We start from the raw sequence: 23,195 nt of genomic DNA, 5'->3' as shown, positions 1-23,195 counted from the left end.
CTAAACGATATTACCTCACCCACCTTGTCTGTTTAAATAGTTGAGAGGCTGTTAAAACGAAGGGGCCATCTGAGTACCTGGAGAGTCTCCCCATGCCTCCCCCCTGCAAGGACCTGTTTTGGGAATATCTTTCCCTAGGCCTTGAAGAAGCTTTGGCTGTGACTCCTTTCAGAGCTAGTCATGGTAGCATCTCATTCATTTGGAGAGGTTGCTAGAGGGGTATTCCCTCCCTGGTAGGTGCTAAGCAGGGAGGCCCTGCAGTGCTCAAATGCGTTGTAGACTTGGGAACAAAGAACCAGATGAAGCTCTTGAGATGGGATTTCCCCCACCCACACTCTCTGCACCTTCTACTTCTAGGCCATTTGCTTGGCTCAGAAGTGACTTTACTTGTCACATTGTCCCACTGCCATAGAATTTATTGTGACACCAAAGTCAAGATCAAGACTGTGCTGCACAAGAACATAGGAGGCAAAGAGTCAGCTGAGTACATGGCTTCAAAATTAGAGCAAAATGTGCCAAGAAAAGTACAGCAGGAAAAGTGTGCAGTGCAAACTGACTTTATGAATTGGGCACCTGAAGGAGACTGGCTTAGAAAGGCCACATTTATGCACTGTGATCTGTATTTACAGACTATGAGCCTTACTAATCTGGGAAGTATTTTGCTGGCGTTTAATAGTGCTTTCAGTAGTGACAGGTGGTGAACCTCAAATGAGTTGGTTCAGATAATCACTGGAAGTAGGTATGTTTATGCAAAGCATTGACTGGCTCAAAATATGTTCCAGATGAAAACATAGTTGTCCAAACTCTGCCCTCATTTACACCTCTATAATTCCACTGAACCCAGTTAATTCACTGGGTATTTCATTCTTTTTGTGGAGATTTTCATCAGGTTGATGATTGGTTTAACTTGACTTAATGATGTGATGTAAAGCAGAGGTTCCTAAACTTTCGTTTGCTGAGGCTCCCCCTCCCTCCTCCTTTCAGAGGCTCATGACTCATGTACGACACCCCCAACCCCCATGGGGGCTGCAGGAAAGGAGTGCCCTGTACTGATCATGGCAGGGGGAAGAGAACCTGGTACCCACAGGGGTTGGGGGTGTGTGTGTGCTCACCATGTGGCCATCAAGGAAGCCTTCCACTCCCTGAAGTGGTCAGGTGGTCTTGGTGAGACTCGGGTCAAGAGAGGAGCAGAAGGCTGCACCCTGTGAGTACTCCATGCCAGACACAGCCCCCTCCTTACCCCAGCCTTTCAGTGTGGCTCCGCCCGCTCCCCGTGTGCAGTCAGGCTCTGTCAGGCAGGAGAACCAGATGGGGGTAGTGCTGATGGGCCACGATCAGGAGGAGGCTCTTTCCGGAAGGGGAGTCAGCATGCACAGGATGCAGCCTTTGCCTCCCCACTCGCAGAGTCCCTGCTGGCATCCCCAGTAAAGGAGGGTGACTGACAGTTGGTAGCTGTGCCACTGGGAGAGTGAGATGGGCAGAGAACAGGTCCTGGCAGCTGAGATGGTCTGCACAGAGACTGGTCTGCTTCCCCTGCCGCACAGAGCTCCCCCCTGACTCCAGCCTTTCAGTGCGGCCACATCAAGTCCCCGCCCCATAATCTCATCATTCCCCCCCCCCCCCCCAATGGGCTCTTTAGGAGGGAGGAAGGGTGGGCGCGTGTCCCACCATTTGGGAACCTCTGCTTTAAAGCCTTAATTTCCTTGGCAGCAGCTGTAAAAAGGTTCAGAGATTTGAATGTTGGAACACGGTTTATTGGTCAGGGTGGAGAACAGTGCCCACTTGGACGTGATTCCACGCACTGTGTCTAATGACTGCTGCTTTCTGGTTAAAAGTGCGTTCAGCCATGTAATAGGTAAAATTCCATTTGAGCAAACAGGCTGTTGAAGCAGAAGGGTTTAAAGTAGGTGGATTTGGGCAAAGGTATTGCAAGCTTGCATTGAAAAGACCTCCCTATCTAACATACTCACAATAGTGTCCTTCCAGGATTTAATTTGTTCTGGAAGTGAAACTGAGAGTAGCTGGTATGTCTGTGGGGAGCAGAGAGGTTATTTCAAAGCTGAATGAAGAGACCTCTTCTATCAGCTTTTTCAGTGTCAGTGTGGTGGTGAGACCTCCAAAAACTGCAGCTCTAGTCAATGGCAAATGAAGATTGTGCCTAATGGAAAGGATGAAGATAGACCAGAAGACTGGACTTGGCAGTATCAGGGCCAGTAGGGTCCTGCTTAACCCACTGTGGGGTTTCCACAATTGTCTTGAAGTATATTGGTTTGTTGGTAAGGCTTTAGGTAAGAGCCACTCATGGTGGATTCATGACGCTCAGCCTTGGTGCCAAATCCAAGATCATTCAGAGAACACCATATGGTGCCTTTTCCCCGGGGGACAACTTGCTAGCTAGCGTCACTTATGTGACGACCGCCATCTTGGCTGACACCAAGATAACCGAGGACCTCAGGAGCTAAAAGCATGAGTGTTGACAGCATGAGCTCAAGAGCCAGGCTCTGTTTTGGGGAGCTGTAAGAAACCCCTATCCTCTGTGGACCAAGTACAGAAGGAGGGACCTGTAACACTTATCGACCAATAGGTTACACTACTTCCAGCGTTTACTGTTGTTGGCAGTTTTCTCAGCTATCTTCTTGGTGGAGAATTTGGTTTCATGTTTTTTATTGCTTTGCCTAGTAGTTGTCTTTTTATACTGAGAATGTAAAATAGGGTGAGGTTTTTCTTCCAGATGAGGCGTGCAAGAGTACTTGGCAGGCAGTGACTGATTGATTTTTTTTTTTTTTTAATGCTCCCATACTTACTTCCCTATAGGAGAAAAAACTACATCATCTAGTTCACCAGTGCACATATGTCTAACAGGCATGCATGCTCCTGCTGCTGTGGGCAGAGCTGAAGTTTTGTGTTCTAGTGTAGACATGAGGAATCTGGTGTATGAGACATTTATAGAGGGAGAGTCTGTCAGTGAAAGTGGGCAATGTGTTGAGTGGGGGTTAAATTAAAGGCTACCTTTACTAGACATCTTACTTTTAAAAGGCTTTGTGTGGGGGTCTTGCTCTTGGCCAACCTTACTTGTTCTTAATTTTTCATGGGAAACATTTATATGGTGCCCGTTTACATTATACCTTTTATCCCACAGTGCTTTGTACTTTCGATATAGTATACACCATAATCATTTGATTGGGTTTGTGTAGGAAGCTCAGCATTTAGTCCTAAGAGTTCTGGACTTCTTCCATTTATCTCTGTAGTCATTATATGTTTCAAAGTCAGCACACCACAATTAAAAGACAACATTAACTCATTAGCTTTTGATCGTTTTGGCAGAAATATCCAGCTACTCTGGGACTCTACTTGGAACTGATTATGAAAGCTTCTATCCATTATCCCAAAGAGGACCGTAACTTCTGTCTCCTTTATTAGGTTTTGCTGCCTTTATAAAACCCTGTGTCGCCTTCCTTTCCCTTTTTATTTTCTCTTGTTCTAATGGGTTGGCATTGGTTAGCATAAAGGCAAATGCACATAAACTGAACCCAGAACCTCCCAGAAAACATTATAGGGTTTTCTTCTTCCATTGCTTGGGAGTGGGACGCCAGCAGTGATTGGAATTGTTCGGATGTTTCAAAGCTCGCAGAAGCTGACCTTCAGCATGCATGGACTTTCACTTCGCTTCCTCTCTCCAGCTAAAAGAGATCTTATTCCTGCATGAGAGACTTGCACAAAACTTCTGGGGATGTCTGCACTTGGCATGTTGCTTGACAACCTTTCCTAGCTAACCTCTAGGTTCTTACCCTCTGTGTGTGACTGGCATGCCTGCTTCAGTCGGTCCCTTCATGATATGGCTCATTTTTAAATACATGAAATGTATTCTCCTTTAATGAATCCCACTCCCCAAAGCATGAGGTCTGTATGGAGTCCTGAATTTAGCCATCTGTTCAGATCCACTGGGCTCGGTTGTCCTTTCAGTTCCACTGGTGTAAATGGAGTTTCTCTCCATCGAGTCAGTTGGAGCTATTTTAGTGCTATTTGGTATAAGTGAGAGGTGAATTGGGTCCACTCTGTGTGTTTTTTTTTTTTTTCAAAACAATTAAAGGTTTTCCAGTCTGTGACTTTGTCATATTATTGGGCTAATATAAGTAGTAATATGAGCTAAGAGGTGAAAACATTATCTAAAAGTTGTTAGCTTGAGTAGGCTGAGCATGCAGTTATAGTGTTTTTCCTGCTTATGAATCATCTTCCCATGAGACCCTGGGGTGATAGTATTACTTCTGTAAACGGCTTGAGGAAGAAACTGTTTATGCAGAAGAGAATGGCTGCCCGTTTTGCACATGTAACATTTGAATAGTCCTTAAATGAAGCCATATTCAGACGTTAGATTTAACTGCTGTTATTCTGCAGATGCTTGCTGATTGGCTTGGCTAAATGGGCTGGAGCTGTGATTGGCACAGAAGATGCTGTAGCCACTGGAGACTAGGAAACTGAAATGCTCTTCTTTCCAAGAGAGATCAGATTATTTCTGTCTAGGAGGATTTCAGTAAAACACATTACATGTGCATTTATTTTACAGTCAAGCTGCTGAGTATAATTTTTAACTGAGAAAATGGGAAGGAGATCTATTTTGTGACTTCATTTGAAAAACAATAATGCTGCCATTGAAAGCATAAAGCAATCTGCTTGGGAAGTGACTGTGCAAGTATGTGCATATGTTTTCAGTCAGATGGGGAACAGGAGGCAGCTGAGCTATAAATGATCATGTTCTGACACTTACAGGCTAGGACAGTGTCTGTGGGTGTGGTGTATAACAGCAGGCTGCTGGGACTCATTTTAGCCTGAAGTATCTTCCTTAGAGAAGAAGGGAAAGACCAAAACAGTTTCTAGTAGACTCAACATTTCCCCCCTCTTTTGCTGCCAGAAGTAGCACCCAAATATACAAGAATCATGACATGGATCAAGTTTTATGTCTTAGGCTTTTCTCTTTTTTTGGACAGTATAGGATAATTTTCATGGTTTGTTTAGAGTGAGATGAGTCAATGAGTTTCTCTACTGGTGGGCTGGGCGAACCTAATTTCAATTCTATTGCACGTGAGTATTCACCCCCCTCCCCACTCCCTCCGCTTTCCTTCTTGTTATGTCACTTTGCTGCTAACTGGCTATAAAACTTAGTCCACCATCGCAAAGAGCAGTTATCATTTATTTGTATTACAGTATCACCTAGAGGCCTCAGTGCATTAGATGCTGTACAAACATATCATAAGAGACCGTCCCCATCCCAAATTGCTTGCACTCTAGAGAGACAAGGTGGACAAATGCTGGGAGGAAGGAAGTTACGATCCCATTGTACAGAACTGAGTTAGAGAGATGAAGTGACTTGCCTGGAGTCTCACAAGAAGAGACTGTGAGCAGAGCTGGGAATTGAACCTAGATTTCCCTAGCCCTGGGCCAACATCTTCACTACAAAGCCTTTCTTTCTGAGGCTCCATCTTTTCTGTTCATCAGGATGTGGATTGAGGAGCAATTTGCCCTGGCAGCTCTGGTTTTTACTTCTGTTGTTTTTAGTGGGGCAGTGAAATGCCACAGCAACTCTGGATTTCAACTGGAACACGTTGTTTTATAAATGGAAGCCTGTTCACAACCCCGTGATGAAAACAAACTTGTGTTTTGATATAGGGCCTGTTTATATGTTCACCAGACTTATTTGCTTAGCTGTTAATCACAGCCTCCTTGTCAACTGCTCAGCTAGGTCTATAAAAAGCCGTCGAGGTATAATGTTTCTAGAAATATTTGCTGCCTTTATTTCTGTTCACAGGAGGGGAAGAGTAATTGTTCTCAAACAGGTACAGTAATTAGCTGGCTGTCATCAGCTCTCATGCCTCTAACAGGGCTGTGATGTTATGTCTGATAGATGGACACTAGCATTTTGTGACTCTGTTCATTGTTAATTCACTCTCCCAGAGCAGCTCAGCTGTGAGGTTTCCATGCATGCTTGGCAGCACTGATACCAAAAACATCTGGTCCAAGAATATAGTTTTTTTTTGCTGGCAGCTGTATGAAAATGATTTTGTACGTAATGGAGAAATGCCAAACACATTTACTTGTACACTAAAGTACACAGCCTGAATACACCTCTAGCAACCCAGTATAGATGCACCGAACGAAAGCAAAACCTCAACAACCAATCTATATACTTAGCAGGCAGGCACATGCGTACATACTCATGTACCTACCTTACCAGCTGTTCTCAGTCTGGTACAGGATAAAAACCTCTTCAGCACTGTTCTTGTCGTCCACCGTGCTGATGGGTTTGCCCAAACATAAGGTTAAACTTGACATGGACTGCCATCCCTGAATACGTTTGTCTGATGGCCACACTTACTGTCACTGACTGGGATAGTGTGTGTCTTGTCTGCATCAGCAGCACCTAGTATATGCTGAATAAAATGTTAGCCGTGAATCAAGTCACTTGATCGTCTGAGGGTAAATTATAACTTGAGTGATTAGGTCTAATAATTATACTAGACTGATATAATAATCATCTTGTCACTCAGTTGTAAATCAATCTATAATGGTTTTCTCTTTTAAATGGTTAATTTTCCAAGTACAGACAGACTGTAAAGATAAAATACAGTCTGCTGAGCCTAGAAGATGTGTTCCTTCCTGCTTCTGTAACCTTCAGGGTTACGAACGTGAATCTTTTCTTATGAGAACAAGCAATTCGAGCAGAAATCTTTGCTCCAGCGGAGCTGCTCTCAGCCTGTCTTTTTTTCTAATTGCTTCCGTTCTGCCACATAGTTCATTCATACAGACTAATTCATCTCTTTAACTTTTTTCTCGAAGGTGTCTCTTTGACAGAAGGCTTCAGTCAGGCTACAGAAGAAGACAAAAGGGCACCAATGGTGGATCTGTTCTGACATCAGTTACAGGCTCATTTTTACCCTTTGCAATGAGAAACACTCTTCCCAAGGAAAAGCGTCAGGGGCTTCTGCACAGCCACAGTGTCCCTTCCTGCAGTCCTGTGTGAAAGCATACAGGAAGTCAAAAGGCATAACGGTCAACTTCTAAACTAAACCTCTTTCACACCACAGCCACTAACCCATTTCTTGGATGGTAGCCTCTTGGGGACAAGGATGGCATCTTCCCATGTGTTTGTATAGTGCTTATTATACAGTGTGTCCCCTGCCCTGATCTTGTCGTATAGATGCTATTGCAACATAATCCGGGAGGAATTGTTCTTACTAAATGCTGCTTGTGGTCAAAAAAGATGAAAAAAATGTAATTGAAATTTTAACAAATGGTTGTAATTGCTGTGGGGGTTTGGGGGGGGGGGATATTGATGAAATGTTAAAGACATTTCCAGGGGCTACTGAAAATTGAATTTTTAATCAAAAACTCAAAATTTGGAGTGATATTGGACCAGAGCATCCAAAAAGGGGCTGAGATTACTTTTAAGTTAAGACTCCTGGTAAGTGTATTTACTCACTGTGTCCCTTAGTCATGTTTGTAGAGAGGTGTGCAGATCTTGAGGTGCATTTTATTAATAATTTACATATCCTGGCTGCTTCATTAAAGAAATCCTATATTGAATAAGGCTACTTATGGTCTCAAGCTAGACCTAGGCTAAGGAGCCCGTGCTGGTTACACCTTGGCTCCATATGTGAAACTTCCCTCTTCGGGTATAAACCAGGGTGTGTGTGAAGGTCACACACAGTCAGTATTAAACATGGCTGTTAGCGACACCAACCTGTTAACTAGATGTTTGGAGACTTGGTAGCAGTGTATTAGAGGTTGTTTTGTCTGGCAGTTTACCTCAATAGGACTTCTTTTTTTTTTTTTTTTAAAGAGTGTTAAATTTGTTTCTTCATAGTGTGTGTTAAGTGAAGTGTTACTCTTTAAGTGATTTGCCAGATGGGAGACAAAATGTTTTAAGTGTGTTTTTATTTTTTAAAGCCATTTTTCTAACACGGCACCCCGTTTGTCAGCGTTACCTTTGCACTTTGAGGCACTTAAAGGAGATACAGAGCCTTCGCAATGTTTTAGGCTATGTCTGCATTGGAGACCTTACAGCGGCACGGCTGCACCGATGCAGCTGTACGGTCTCCTGTGTAGCTGCTTTATCCGGACGGGAGAGAGCTCTCCTGCTCGCATAATTAAACCACCGCAAATGAGCGGTGGTAGCTATGGTAGCAGCAGAGCGTCTCCTGCTGACATAGCACTGTCTGCACCGGCACGTCCGTTGGTATAATTTATGTCGGTCAGGGGTGTGTTGTTTGTTTTTACACCCCTGAACGACAAAAGTTTTTCTGACAAAAGTGCTAGTGTAGACATATTAGTGAGGAGTATTTGCTTAATTAAAGTCCGGTCAGACTTTTTGGAGCTGGATGGCCAAAGGGATTAGCAATATGATACAAAGCTATTTTGCCTCCTATCTGTGGTTTTGAAGCAAGCTCAGGTTAGTAGTAATCAACCTTTCTGTGAGTCCTCCGATGGCTATTTGGTGGCCTTTGAGAAAAGAGTTGGTATTTCAATCCGCTTGTTGGTGGCTAAGTGTCAAGATTGCACCAACCATCATGGTTGGCACCCAAAGGATACTGAAGTCTGCAAAGAGAGAGCATGGGTTGATTAGGTATGGAGACTGAATGGGCTTGTAAGCCCTAGATGTGGCCCACCAAGAACACAGCAGACACTCATGTTAGTGGATTGGCATTGGGAAGATGACATTTTCTAAAGACGGACGATATCAGTGCCATGGCTGTCAGCACCTTACCACTCACAGGTGTGCTGAAAGTAACACGTACAGGACTGTGTTGTCATAGTCAATGATCAGTCATGCTGCCAGTGGGGAAGGAGAAGCGAGAGATGAGTGATGGTACCCTGGAATTCAAGTGGGTTTCGCATTTCACATGGCTCCATGAATTGCAGTACAGAGCCCATTCATTGAGGTCTAACAAATAATTACACATGGTGGACTTCAGTTTTTCTTTAAAAAATTCTGTGCCATCTCAGCCCTTCCCCTCCAACCTCACCTCCCCCCAAATAAGGGTGCTAAATAAAGCACAGAAAATGGCAACACTAGTTTGCCCACACAGCCTTAACTCTGCCTTTTTGATGGTGTGCATTCTGATACCATCTTCAATTGCACGGTCACATACTTTTTTTGGTTTTCATAGTTTCTGCCTCATTCATGGCAGATGCTAGATGGTGAATGAGGCAGGAATGTGCCAAACCATTGCTTCATTCACTGGATGAGTTGGATGGCTACAGCATGTGATACATGGGGCCATACTTTGAAAAGTAAGGCGAAAAATATCTATTTAACTTTGTTCCCTGAGCACTGTGTGACTTGTTCGCTGAGTGTATCCTGTACACTGAAGGAGTCGGACGTCTTATGGAAATGATTTTTAATGTGCTTGTTTAGTTATAGAATATCATAATGTCTGCACAAGGCCAGAGCTAGGGATGCCAGGCCTCTGGTTTTCGACTGGAATGCCTAATCAAAAAGGGACCCTGGTGGCTCCGGGCAGCACTGCTGAGTGGGCCGTTAAAAGTCTGGCTGGCGGTGCTGCGGGTCTAAGGCAGGCTAGTTCCTACCTGTCTTGGCACCGTGCTGCGCCCTGGAAGCGGCCAGCAGCAGGTCCAGCTCCTAGTGAGCAGGGGGTGGGGACTCGGGGAAGGGGTGTTCGGTTTTGTGTGATTAGAAAGTTGGCAACTCTAGCCAGAGCTAAGGTTACACCAGTGTTTTCACTTCCTGACACGGGTGCTTCACTTTTTTCCACATGAACTTTTCATTAATATATTTTTGTGTGTGACATGAAACAACAATGTACACTAACAGATTTAGTCTTCCTAGCTTACTTCTGCGTCAAAGCTGGCCTTCCTCTGAGCACAGAAACGCTGCCTTACTTTTTTGTTTTCGCACAAGAAAATCTTTCTTTATGGCAACCACATCTCTCTTTATCAGTGGTCCCCCATATAGGAAAATCAGTCCTTTATTTCATTTGTGTTGCAGTCTCGTTTTTTACATCCTGTAGCTAGAATTTTCCTTTAATTGTGTAGGTCTGAAGATCTGAAATATGATTCTAGAGCAGGGGTAGGCAACCTGCGGCACGCAAGCTGATTTCCAGTGGCACTCACACTGCCTGGGTCCTGGCAACCGGTCCAGGGGGCTCTGCATTTTAATTTAATTTTAAATGAAGCTTCTTAAACATTTGAAAACCTTATTTACTTTACATACAACAATAGTTTAGTTATATATTATAGACTTATATAAAGAGACCTTCTAAAAACGTTATAATATATTACTGGCACACAAAACCTTAAATTAGAGTGAATAAATGAAGACTTGGCACACCACTTCTGAAAGGTTGCCGACCCCTGTTCTAGAGAGAGAGCAAATATTTTTAATACAAGTAACGATGATGCAAAGTAATGGTAATGTAAGAAGAGTGCTGAACACTCCACATTTTGTGGGAGCTCAAGAAAGTTAAAGGCTAGTTTGTTATTAAATGTGTAAATAATACAGATGTCATGAAGATGGACAATGAAATTATACAGATGAGATAAATATGCATTTGAGTAGTAAAACGTTAAGTAACCATGACCAAGAATCAGGGCACCGACATGGGAAATATTTTGAAGGGGTTTGCCCTGAGGGGTTGCTTTCTTGGTTGCTCTCAGCAAATACTGTAGTGTCTTTGTCTTAATAAGGTCAGTTGCAATGCACCTCTAATATTACATAGCTTCTTTCAGCTGTGGCCTTAATGCAAGTCATGCAGTGAGTAATAAAGGTGCCAGAGGCAGACTGAGATAAAAGGGAATATCCTAGACCTAGAGATTAGGGGAGGAAGTCCTTTTAGGGAGACAACAAATGAGTATTGTCTTTAAGTAGTTTTGGCTCCTATTTTCATGCAAACGATTCCAGCCTGTGTTCACACAGCGCTGCTTGTACAGGCTGCTTCAGGCATTGCTGAAAATCCTTTTAAAACCATAACCATCTGTCAGACTCCCTTGTGCAGTTACCTTTCACTTGCAATGCTATCAATGAGGCTGTGGATGTAAAGCAGGAGTTTTCAACTCATTTGCTCTGCAATGGCTGCCTCGAACTCTACCCTCAGCACACAGTAAAGAGAACACTGTCCCAACGGTAGAAAAGCCCCCCCTCTGTTTTGAATGCAGCTGTGTATTTTTAACCCATTTGGTAGAAACTTGAAGCAATGAAGAACGGTCCTGGGGTCCTGGCCAGTCCCAGTGAAGTGCAGGTTTTGCAGTAGCAAGGATATTCTTATTTTCTGCAGTCCATCCAGGACGCTAGGCCAGTGCGTTGCCATTCTCCTGCTGTGACGATGATATCAAGTGATACATCTTGAAGCAGTTTTGGTTTGTGGGCAAGTTTGCATGGATATGGTTTATCATTCACTACATAGATCAGGTATTGCCATAACATGCAAAAATATTTTAGTTTTTTCCCTATCTTAGGAGTATAGAGTCAAAACACAGGACAGCTCAATGGGTGTTTTTTGAGGCAACTGTAACTGCTGGGCAGCTCTGCCTTCTAGGTCAGCTGCCCAATGCTGGGCCTTAGCAAGATGTGTAGGAAGTCACATACTGCAATAAATGTTTTTGGAAGACAGTGTCCTCTAAATGCTTATTGCACCTGGTGGTTTCTTCACTAATATATATATAATGTTAAGCAGAAATTTTGGTATTAATTCTAAAAATACCTCTAGAAAAGATCTTTGAACCTGCAGAGTTTAGTTGTCCAGTGTAGTATAGTAGTTCTTTATGTTGACCTGTTCTAGCTACTTGCATTTGGTGGGTTTTATTCTAGTCACATTGTGGTTTTATTCTAGTCAGATATGCCATCCCTTAAAAATAGCTAATTTAAATAATTGCATTTGCTAATTATCGCATTGCTCTGTGTCTAGTGAGAACTACTGTTACATATCTATTGGATGTGTAAATAATGCATTTAACACACAGAGTATCTGTTGGGAAGGGAACAAAAACTTTTGTAATTTCCAAGCGCAAGGTATACGGTGGCCGCCAGATGGCACTATTACAGATAATAGTCTGAATTCTGTTTATTTGTGATGTATATGAGTTTAAATCTTGAGAAATGGTATTACTGTATTGTGTTGGATCTCAGCATAACTACTGTTGTAACCATTCGTCAATTTGCAGGCAAGGTCCTTTGTTAGAATGACTGTATTTAGAAATTCCTAGAGATACTAAATGGCCGTAAAATATTAAAGTAATATCTGTAGTTAAATAATGAAAACTGGAGAGGAATCCACTTGATTTAATCATGCAGCTCTTACAAAAATATAGCTTACTGCAAAAATTACTAGTAATCAGACATTCTGTCACAAACAGCTGGTGAATGTATAAGTGAAAATACTTAGAGCAGTGGTATTGCAGGCAGAGACAAAGAATGTTTCTATGGGAGTTTGTATCACTGATAATGGCCTACAGTGGTAATTGGTGCCAGCTGCATAAAATCACTAAGTGGGGCTTACCAGCTGCCTCTGCCTTCCAAGGAATAGGATGTAGCCTTGTATTTCTTCCTGAGAGGGATACTTTCTCTCTGCAATCATTTTAAACTTACTCTTTGTCTTTGTGACCAGTGATCTCTGGAAATTGACAGAATAGTAGTAACTGTGCAAGGAATATAGTGTAGGCTGGAGTGCCAGCTTTCAATGCACCTTAATCCTAACATACAACAACCTTTCTGTTCCAGCCCCAGGTCTTTTCTGGGCAGATGTTGCCAGTCATGTTACAAAATATCCTTTCAGTGAAGCATGCTAAATTAACGAGTAGTGCTGGGTGGGAAATAGTTTTCCTGTCCTGTGAGAGCTTTCGAGACTTCCAAGATTTTTCCCATTGAAATAGTGACAAATAGTCAATCTCAAAAAATTTCACGAATTGATTAAACCAAAAACATATTTTTGGATTGGGTCAATCAAAACATTTCATTTAGATTTTTGGCATTTTCTTATTTTTAACCTTGTTTAATATAAATAAACTAAAATTTCAAAATGAAAAGTCACTTTGAACTGGAAAATGGAACTTTTCATTTAAAAAATGTCAAAGTGGAATGTTTTGACAGCCTCTAAACTTTTTTTCAAAAAGTTTTGTAATTGGGAGATTGGTCAAAAGTGATCCTTTCCTGTGGACAATTTCACTTGTGACAAATCAGCATTTTCTGATGAAAAATTTGGTCAGAAAATTAGCAACCAGCTCTGCTAACGAGACCACCACGTTTATTTACTATTTGTATTGCCATAGCGTCTAGAAACCGTAGTCCCGTTTTTCTGCTACGCATTGTTCAAATATATGCAGTCCCTGCCTTGTAGAGTTTACAGTCTAAGGCCCCAATCTAGCAAATGCTTGCACATCGTAACAACTTGCAGTATTGGGGTCTAAGTACGTACTACAGTAAAACCTGCCAAGAGCGACCACTCATGGAAGTTAGCAAAAGTGGTCTCTTGCAAGAGGTGGTCTCTCTTCAAAGGTTTGCGCACCAGAGAGCGGAGGTGTTCTGTGGCCTCTGCAAGTAGGTGCTGTGACAGTGGTCTCACTTTACGGGTGTTCTCTAAGGGCAGGTTTTACTGTACTTGCAGCCAAAGAATGATTTAAACCTAAAGGCTGACACATTAATCCTTGGGTTAAAAAAAATTGTAATGCTCAGAATTAAGATTCAATTGAGCAAATATAATTAAATGGTTATGTATTTTTTGCCTTAAATGGTACTTGATTGTTTTTAATGATATTCTACTCCTGATGGCATTCTGCGCCAAAAAAATATAAAATTGCGCACAATGTTTTAAAATTTTGCAAATTTTATTGTCCAATAAATGTGGAGGCTCCAGCATGGCAGTGGGGAGCATAGACCACTGGCTGCACAGAGATGGGAGATCACCCTGCAGGCCCCCCCCCATCCAGGACATGGACTCAGTGATGAGACTGCACCCAACTCTGAGACAGCGCATGGACTGGGCCTGCAGCAGAAACACCCCCAGGGCCCTGCCCCTCTGTGCCAGGTGCACCAGCTGTGGGCAGGCAGGCTCAGGAAGGCAGGATCCAAGTGTGGAGGGGATCCAGGTGTGGGTTGAGAGGGTTCTGTGTGGGGCAATCTGGGGATGGGCGGCTCAGTGGGGGAACCAAGTGCAGGGGGGATCTGGATGCACAGGGGTTTGTTAGGAGGTTCTGGATCCAACGGTAATGGGACTCTGCGGGGGGGGTCCAGGTGAAGGTGGTTGGGGCTCAGCTGTCGGGGGGAGGTCTGGATGTGTGTGGGGGAATAGAGCTCAGCGGCGGGGCTGGGTGTGGAGGGCTTGGGAGGGGGTCCAGATTCTGGGGGAGTGGGGCTCAGTGGGGTGGGGATCCAGGTGGAGCTGATTGAGGTTTGGTGGGGTGGAGTGGAGGTGTGGGTGGCTCCTCAGGGTGGTCTAGGTGCAAGGGGAGTGGGGTTCTAAGTGTGGGGGGTTGAGGATCGGCGGGAGGGTCTGGGTATGAGGGGGTCTGGATACATGGGGGTTAGGTGGATGGGGGAGCAGATCCCTGTACAGGGATCCCTCCCCCTGCAGCTGAGGAACAATGGGTACAGGAAGGTGTGTGTGTGTGTGTGTCGGGGGGGGGAGTTTGCAGCTGGGGAGAAATCAGAGGGTGGGTCTGACCCAGCCCCAGATGCCATGCACAAGGGAAGAGGAAGTCCTGTCCTCCCCAACCCAGCCAGGACTAGCAGCTGAGCCCGCCGCAGGGTAGGGAGCTGTGTCTTTCTCAGTCCTGCCTCCTGCCCCACAGTGATTTACCTCTCTGCCGGCTGCCCTGGGCACCCGAAACATACTGCTGTTGAGGGGCGCATTACATCTCTTGTGGCTTTCCCTTTCTTCCCTGTCAGAAAATCATTTTTCTGCGGGGAAGCAAAGAAATCTGCGGGGGACATACATTCCGTACATGTGCAGTGGCACAGAATTCCCCCAGGAGTAATATTCCTCGATGTGATACCCCATTTTAATTGTTTATACCTTCAGGCCGATGGAAGAAAATATAGGTTTGTTAGTAGGTAGAATTGGTCTGATTATTTCTGGACAGATTTTGGAAGGCCTTTGTCATATTTTAAAAAAACCCTGTGATATTGCTAGGCAAGTCAATATCTTTCAGACTTATGCTTGCTGAACTACTTTACCATAAATTAGTGACTCCGTTCTTTTTGTTATCTTTCATTGTCATTGCTTCTTTTTTTCTCCTGTGTGTAATTAGTAAATATAAATTAATATTAATATAATAGACAAAGAATTATGAAATATAATGGAAGATTAGAGTAACTTGGTTGTCAGCTTTGAAGACTGAGGTCACAAATTCCTAAATTGATAGGTTGAACTGCCTATATAGTATATAGTGGTTAGGGGGACTAGTCTGAGTATAAAGAATCAGTTCCAACAGTGAACTCACCAAAAAAGAAATAATTTAATGGCATACTAGGTTATTGATTTAAGTGGGGGAAAAAAATTGAGTCGTCTTTGAAGATTTGGTGACGCTAAGAGCACCAGAGTCATTCACCTCTGTAACCCAGAGTTCAAATTTGATAGAAACCATATGGTATGGACTTTCTTTTGGGATGTGGACAAATTTCCCTCGGAAACTAGTCTAACAGTTTGTCATATTGCATTGTGATTGGTGGTTATTATTAAGAAAGAGGCCCAGACGTGGAAAAGCAGGGCTGCTGCTGGTCAGGGACTGAGGTGCATTGACACAACCGCATGGGAATGGTATAACTGACAGTGAGTGTATTGCTAGATTTAACCAGTTCTATCAGCCTTCCTTTTGTCATTCTAAAATTCACTAGAATTATTCCTAAAAGCTACTAGATTGAACGGAAACCCTGACCATAGCTCTGTGGGTCCAGTCCTGTTCCTGTTAAAGTCATTGTGAGCAGGACTGAGACCAGCACTACTTAGGAGTATTTTTAAATACTATTTTTGAGAAATGTATCCTTTGTAAGCAGTGTCTTTTTGCCTAGGACCATAAATATGTGTGACCAGCCTTCAGCATGGCCTGTCCATTATAGTTCAAGGTTTGTTGTGTTTTTGTAGATTCGACAAAAGAACTATGATGCATCAGAAGTCACTCCAAATAGCAGATGAGTCCAGTTACTTCAAACATCGTGCCTCATAGTTAGAAATGATGAAATGATTGTTCTTTCTCAGGAACAATGTTTATAAAGGACTCTGATTCACCACATCATTTTAATATTTTATACAATGTTCTAAACATACCCAGCACTTACAAAACATCTTTTAAAAAGAAAACTTAATGAAAAGATAAAAACAGGTTAATTGTAGTGCATTTGGGGTCCTCCCAGATTAATAATTAAAATAGACTAATATGGAGGACAAAGTTTACATGTAAAGTAATTACTTTTTGTTTAGAGCAGTGGGTGTTTCTTTTATGCTAAGAAAAAAGCTAAAGCAATATGGTTAATATTTAGCCAGTGTTCTGTTACCTGACACCTGCACATGTTGTGAATAGTATACTTTACTATTAGGCATTTTACAGATTGCAAAGAAATTTACTGTTTAGAATTTCCCCATATCAGTTGCTGATACTGTGGAAGAATCAACAGTTTTGCTGGGCTGTTGATTAGCTTGCTGTCCGGTTGAACTGAGGCTACATGTGTCTTTTCCCCTGTACATTTCCTCCCCCCTTCACTCCCCCCAATCTGGGCAGAAAATGGAGGGGGCAATGGGGAGACTCCGCAGACTGCACTTTAACTGTAAAAGAGCTGCATGTGGCTCGAGAGTTGCAGTTTGGTCACCCCCGGTCTATTAAAGGGACTCCAGAGTTATTGTTGGTTAGGACAGGAGCATACCTGGTTTTTCTCCTCACTAGTAGGTTTTGAGCCCTTCTTGCTTCTTAACAGTCCCTCCATAGACGGCCATACTGCCTCCAGACATGTGTTCAGAGGTGAAAGTAAGCCGGTATGGTCCAGTACGGTGTACCGGTAAGAGCCGGTACACAGCCAACCGTACCGGCTGGGCCGCTGATGATGGGGGCCAAAAGGGGCAGCTTTGCCTGGGCCTGGCAATTTAAAAGGGCCCAGGGCTCCTGGCCGCAGGTGGAGACCCTGGCCCTTTAAATTGCCGCCAGAGCCCTGGGGCTCCTGGCCGCCGCTACCATGGGGCTCTGGCAGTGATTTAAAGGGCCCAGGGCTCCTGGTCGCTGCTACTGCACCAGCAGCCGGAGCCCAAGGTCCTTCAAATCGCCGCTGGAGCCCCATCCCCGCCCCTTCCGGTTCACCCCACCACCCCGGCTCAGGACCCTGGCTTCCCTGCATACCGGTAAGTTACTTTCACCCCTGCATGTGTTCTGCTTCTCACCCCCAAAGCAACTCCACTCCTCCCTCATCATGCACTCTACCTGTACTTTAATCCCTTTCCAGCCCCCAGGTTTTAGCTGCCTCTAAGACATTATGTGTAGAGCTGGATTACATTTGTGTGGCATTTTGCCTGGAAATGCATTTTTGGAGTTCCAAACTATTTGTAAATTTGGGTTGAATTCAGTTTGAATACGTTTTGTGCAAGAAAAACCTTGAAAACAAATTTTGGAAATGTCAAAATGAGCCAGTTTGACACTTGGTTTCAAATCAGATTTTTTAAAATGTTGCTTTGAAACAATATTCAAAATATTCATTCACCCGAACCAAATGTTTTTAGTGTTTTTGCTTTGGAAAAAAATGAAAAACATTTAGTTTTGGTTTCAAACAAAACAATTTTTTTTTTTTTGGTTCAGCTACTGAATCAAAAAATCAATGATTTGCTGAGTGTACTGTTATCTGTTGCAGAAAACCTCTTATTCTGCTCAGTTTGGGTCTGGAGAAAACCAGATGCCTTTCTTCGCCTGTGCAGGAATGCTTGACCAAGGGAGTGAAACCCCTTCCTCTGTCTTTGTGTACAGTATCCTGTTTACATGCTGGATTCCCAGCCATGCTCTTCCTGATGCACTTGCTCTTCCTCTACGGCCATATGGAGCAGGAGCGAACTCTAATGAGCAGTGCAAATGACTCATTCACATAAGTGAGACAACTTCCTCACTTCCCAAGTTGTCTTCCTGATGCAGACCCACTTTGTCTGCTGCTCTTTGCGAAAGATGGGCTCCCATCCAACCCACTCCTGAAAGCACACTTCAGCTGTGAAAACCTGCTCAGTGGGATTTAACTATAACTGGTCAATTTTTTTTCAACTTTAAAAATGTTTCAAGAAGGGGAAAATCCCCCCCAACCCTCCCAATTCAGGGTGGTTTTTTTTAATCCATTCTAGTTTTGAGTTGCCCTCTGCAGGTCACATTGGAAGGCTTGTCAGCTATTTTTTTTTAATTGTATGCTTATAATAACTTTGACGAGAGATACTGTCCTACTTACTATTACTTTTGTTAAGTGAACCCTTCTGATCTTTCCAAAACACTCTTGTTTCAAAACACTACTTGTGGGAATCTTTCATGGAATTAAAATCAGTTATGTGTATATCTTTTCAGTGATTTATTTCTTTTCAGCATTACTGAAGTTCTGGAGAATAAATGTTTGTTTGTTTGTTTCAGATAATTTTCCCAATAAGCACTGAAGTTCTGTGGCATGAAGCCAGATTGTATTTACTGATCATGCTGCTGCTATAAATGGAACTTTCCCTTCTATCTATCCATGCATGTGAGAGAGGAGATAAATAATGTATTTGTCATATAAAATATGTGCTTTTTGTTTTGTTCCAAAGGATGAAGAAGAAGAAATCAAACTGGAGATAAATATGCTAAAGAAATATTCGCATCATAGAAACATTGCAACTTATTACGGTGCTTTCATTAAGAAAAGTCCCCCAGGACATGATGACCAATTGTGGGTAAGCTGATGTTTCCCCAGCATACTCATAGGCTTTTCCCCCTTTAGTTATAATTTGAGAACAACAGAAAGATCATATTGGAAAAACAACATTAATGAAATGTGGTGTTTTTATGAAGATTGTTTTATTATAAATCACCCAGGCTGATTGTGCAGCCTTAACAAGAAAATCAAGCTAAAATTTGCTATTAATGTTTAATTTGCTATGTAATGTTTAATTCACCATGAAAATCTTAGATGTCTGTACACAATGAGTATGCAGAATATACAGGGAAGACCTGAAAGTATTAGAATGTAAGCTAAATTCTGACTTATTTGGTGTATCAGAGACTTAATGGAATAAGTCTCATGACTGCATAATTGGTCTAGAAGGGTATGGCTTGTTCAGCAAGGACAGGCAGGATAAAAAGGGGAAGTGTTGCACTGAACATGAAGAATATATACACTTGTGCTGAAGTCCAGAAGGAGGTGAGAAGCAGACCAGTTGAAAGTATCTTGGTAAAGATAAAGGGGTAAAAAAATAAATAGGGGTGACGTCCTAGTAGGTGTCTACTTAGACCACCAAATCAGGAAGAGGAGGTGAATGAGGCATTCTTAGAACAAACAACAGAAATATTTAAAACATAAGACCTGGTAGTAATGGGGACCTTAAACTATCCAGACAACTGTTGGAAAAGTAATATGGCAAAACACAACATTTCCAGTAGGTTCTTGAAATGTATAGGGGACAACCTTTTGATTCAGAAAGGGGAGGAAGTAACCAGGGGGACAGCCGTTTTTGACTCGATTCTGGTCAACAGGGAGGAACTGGTAATGAATATGAAGGTGAAAGGCAATTTGGGTGAAAGTGATTGTGGAATAGTAGATTTCATTATTCTAAGGAAAGGACGGACTGAGAGCAGCAGAATAAGGACAATGGACTTCAAAAAAGCAGACTTCAGCAAACTCAGAGAACTGATAGGTAAAGACCCATGGGAAGCAAATGGATAAAGAAGTTCAGGATAACTGCCAGTTTGTCAAGGAGACAATATTAAAGGCACAACTGCAAACTATCCAGTTGCAAAGGAAAAATGGGAAGAATAGTAAGGCCAATATGGCTCCATCAGCAGATCTTTAATGACCTGAAAGTCAAAAAGGAATCCTATTAAAAAAAAAAATGGAAACGTGGACAAATTGCTAAGGAGGAGTAGAAAAGGATATAACTAGCATGTAGGGAGAAAATCAGAAGGGCTTGAAGATGAAGAAGAAGAAGAAGAAAATGAGTTACGCCTAGAAAGGGACCTAAAAGGTTCTTTAAATACATTAGGAACAAGAGAAAGAAGAAGTAAAGTGTAGGTCCTGTAGCCTGATCAATTATTGCTAGTGTGCATACTAGGATTGTTAATTCTTTAGCACAGGTTCTTCCCTTTCAGGCGGCTACACAGAAGTTTGTTGTTCGTTCCTGGATTGATGTGACCAACAACAGAGATGATAAACGTAAAAATAAGCTTTACTTAAAATCCAAATGGGTCAGCTCATTACTATAACCAAACAGCATAACACATACAGAGAAATAGGTTTTAGGATTGATAGCAAACTCACATATCCTTGAACATTATGTAAAACAAAGTCGGAAGAATTCAGTCAGTGAAGTATGTCAAAAGAAAGCAGGTCATGAACCAGTTGCTACTGTTTCAGGAACCTGATGCACCCAAAATTTAGGGAATAAAGTCAGATCTTTTATACCCATCCTTTATGTGACCCTTCAGATGCATGCCCATATTTGACCCTTTCCTAGATCATCATAACCTTTATTTCTGCCCATTATTTATGTGGTATTCCAGATAACTATAATTATAATTCTGATCACTGACCTCAGCAATTTGTGTCAATCATTTTCTTACTAAATCATATATATCAGGGCAGTCTAGATGCCTACTTACTATGTTACAAAATATTGCAAAAGCCCCCAACTGTCCTGCTATTTCAAGGTAACTTTGCAGGCATGCAGTGTACCTGTTTTTCTGCTGTCAAATTGTTTGTATGCAGAATGAGAAGGCACAACTTATGACCTGTATTTAAGTCCTGAGGCCTACTTTGGATAACTAAAAATCAAGTGTGTCACACTAGGCCTTACACTGCATAAATGCCTAATATCCGTCATATTTGTGTTTTCTGATTTTCCCCAGCATGTTTCAAGTTATAATAGCATTTCAAACCTATCAACACTATACCCCTGTAGTGTTGTTACAAAGGCAGAACAGGGCATAGCAGAGGAGGAGAGTTAAGAGCTGATCATATCAAGAAGCCCGTTTTGCTTCAGTCCTCACTAAAAAGGTTAATGATGACTAGATACTCAACACAATATTAACAACAAGGGAGAAGGAACGCAAGCTAAAAATAGGGAAACAACTGGTTAAGCAATATTTAGATAAGTTAGATGTATTCAGGTCGGCAGGGCCCGATGAAATTTATCCAAGGATACTTTAGGAGTAGCTAAAGCAATCTCTGGACTGTTGTCTTTGAGAACTCATGGAGGACAAGTGGGGTCTCAAATGAATGCTGAAGGGCAAACATAGTATCTGTCTTTAAAGAGAGTAACAAAGAGGACCCAGGGAATTATAGACGAGTCAGCCTAACTTTGATACCTCAAAAGATACTGGAACAAATTATTAAACACTCAGTTGGTGAACATTTAAAAGATAATGGGGTTTTAAGGAATAGCCAGCATGGATCTGTCAAAAACAAATAATGACAAACCACCTTAACTGGATTTTTTTGAGGGGGGAGGGGGATGCGGAGGAGCAGTAGCTGTGATATATATTGTTTTTTGTAAGGCCTTTGACACAGTCCCACATGATAGTCTTATAAGCAAACTAGGGAAATGCCATCTAGATCAGTGGTTCTCAAACTGTGGGTCGGGACCGCAAAGTGGGTTGCGACTGCATTTTAACGGGGGTTGCCAGGGCTGGCTTAGACTTGCTGGGGCTCAGGGCTGAAGTCCGAGCCCTGCCACCTGGGGCCAAAGCTGAAGCCTGAGGGTTACAGGCTTGGGCTTCAGCTTTGAACCGTTCCCTGCCCAGGGCAATGGGGCTCGGGCTTTGGCTCCAGCTCCCCTGCACAGGACAGTGACAGGCAGGTGGACTCAGGCTTCGGTCCTCCCTCCTGGGGTCGTGTAGTAATTTTTGTTGTCAGAAGGGGGTTGTGGTGCAATGAAGTTTGAGAACCCCTGGTGTAGATTAAATTAGTGTAAGATTGGTGCCCAACTGTTGGAAAGACCATACTCAGAGTAGTTATCATAAGGCTAAGATTTAGTCACGGGTATTTTTAGTAGAAGTTATGACAGGTCACAGGCAATAAACAAAAAATCACAGCCCCTGACCTGTCCATGACTTTTACTATAAACACCCCTGACTAAATCTTAGCTGCCCCGGGGCCCCGCTGCTCTGGGGGTCCCTGCTGTTGTGGTGGTCCCCGGAGCCAGCCACCCCGGCCACTGCTCAGGTGGTTCCCTGGGGCCAGTTGCTGGGGTGGCCATGGGATCAGCCACACTGGCCACTGCTGCTGTGGAATTTCACAGAGGTCGCAGAAAGTCACAGAATCTGTGACTTCTGCAACCTCCGTGACAGGCTCGCAGCCTTAGTTATCAATGATTTTCTGTCAAACTGGGAGGGTGTATCTGATTGGGCCCACGGGTCAGTCCAGGGTTGGTATTGTTCAATGTTTCATTAGTGACTTGGAAGATGGAGGGGAGAGAGTACTTATAAAATTGCAGATGGCACCAAGCTGGGAGGCGTTGCAGGCACTTTCGAGGACAGGATTAGAATTCAAAACAACCTTGACAAATTGGAGACTTGATCTGAAATTCAGTAAAGACAAGTGCAAAGTACTTCACTTAGGAAGGAAAAATCAAATGCATAATTACAAAATGGAGAATAACTGGCTAGGTGGTAGGACTGCTGAAAAGGGTGTGGAGTTCATAGTGGATCACCAATTGAATATGAGTCAACAATATGAAGCAGTTGCAAAAAAGACTAAAATAATTTTGGGGGTGTTTTAATAGACATGTATGCAGGACATGGGAGGTAATTGTCCCACTCTATTCAGTGCTAGTAAGGCCTCAACTGTAGTAGTGTCCAGTTCTCAGCACCACACTTTAGGAAAGATGTGGATAAATTGAAGAGAGTCCAGAGGAGAGCAACAAAAATGACCAGAGGTTTAGAAAACTTGACCTATGAGGAAAGGTTAAAAAAACTGGGCATGTTTAGTCTTGAGAAAAGAAAACTGAGTGAGGAACCTGATAACAGTCTTCAAATATATTATGGGCTGCTGAAAG

At 42.8% G+C, this 23,195-nt stretch overlaps 1 protein-coding gene across 11 annotated transcripts in view; it reads left to right on the top strand.

Annotated features, from left to right (window-relative positions):
• Positions 1 to 23,195, top strand: part of MAP4K4 (mitogen-activated protein kinase kinase kinase kinase 4) — a 237,996-nt gene that overhangs the window by 127,468 nt on the left and 87,333 nt on the right. For all 11 annotated transcript variants that reach the window (XM_039531327.1, XM_039531333.1, XM_039531317.1 and 8 more), the window contains exon 4: positions 18,756 to 18,881. In XM_039531327.1, the coding sequence (XP_039387261.1) occupies positions 18,756 to 18,881 (126 nt within the window). The remainder of the gene's footprint in view (positions 1 to 18,755; positions 18,882 to 23,195) is intronic.

The sequence above is a fragment of the Mauremys reevesii genome, linkage group 1 (assembly GCF_016161935.1).
Source record: "Mauremys reevesii isolate NIE-2019 linkage group 1, ASM1616193v1, whole genome shotgun sequence".
NCBI classification, from domain to species: Eukaryota; Metazoa; Chordata; order Testudines; family Geoemydidae; genus Mauremys; species Mauremys reevesii.
The sequence above is the reverse complement of the archived record's forward strand: the minus strand, read 5'-3'. Positions and strand labels throughout refer to the sequence as shown.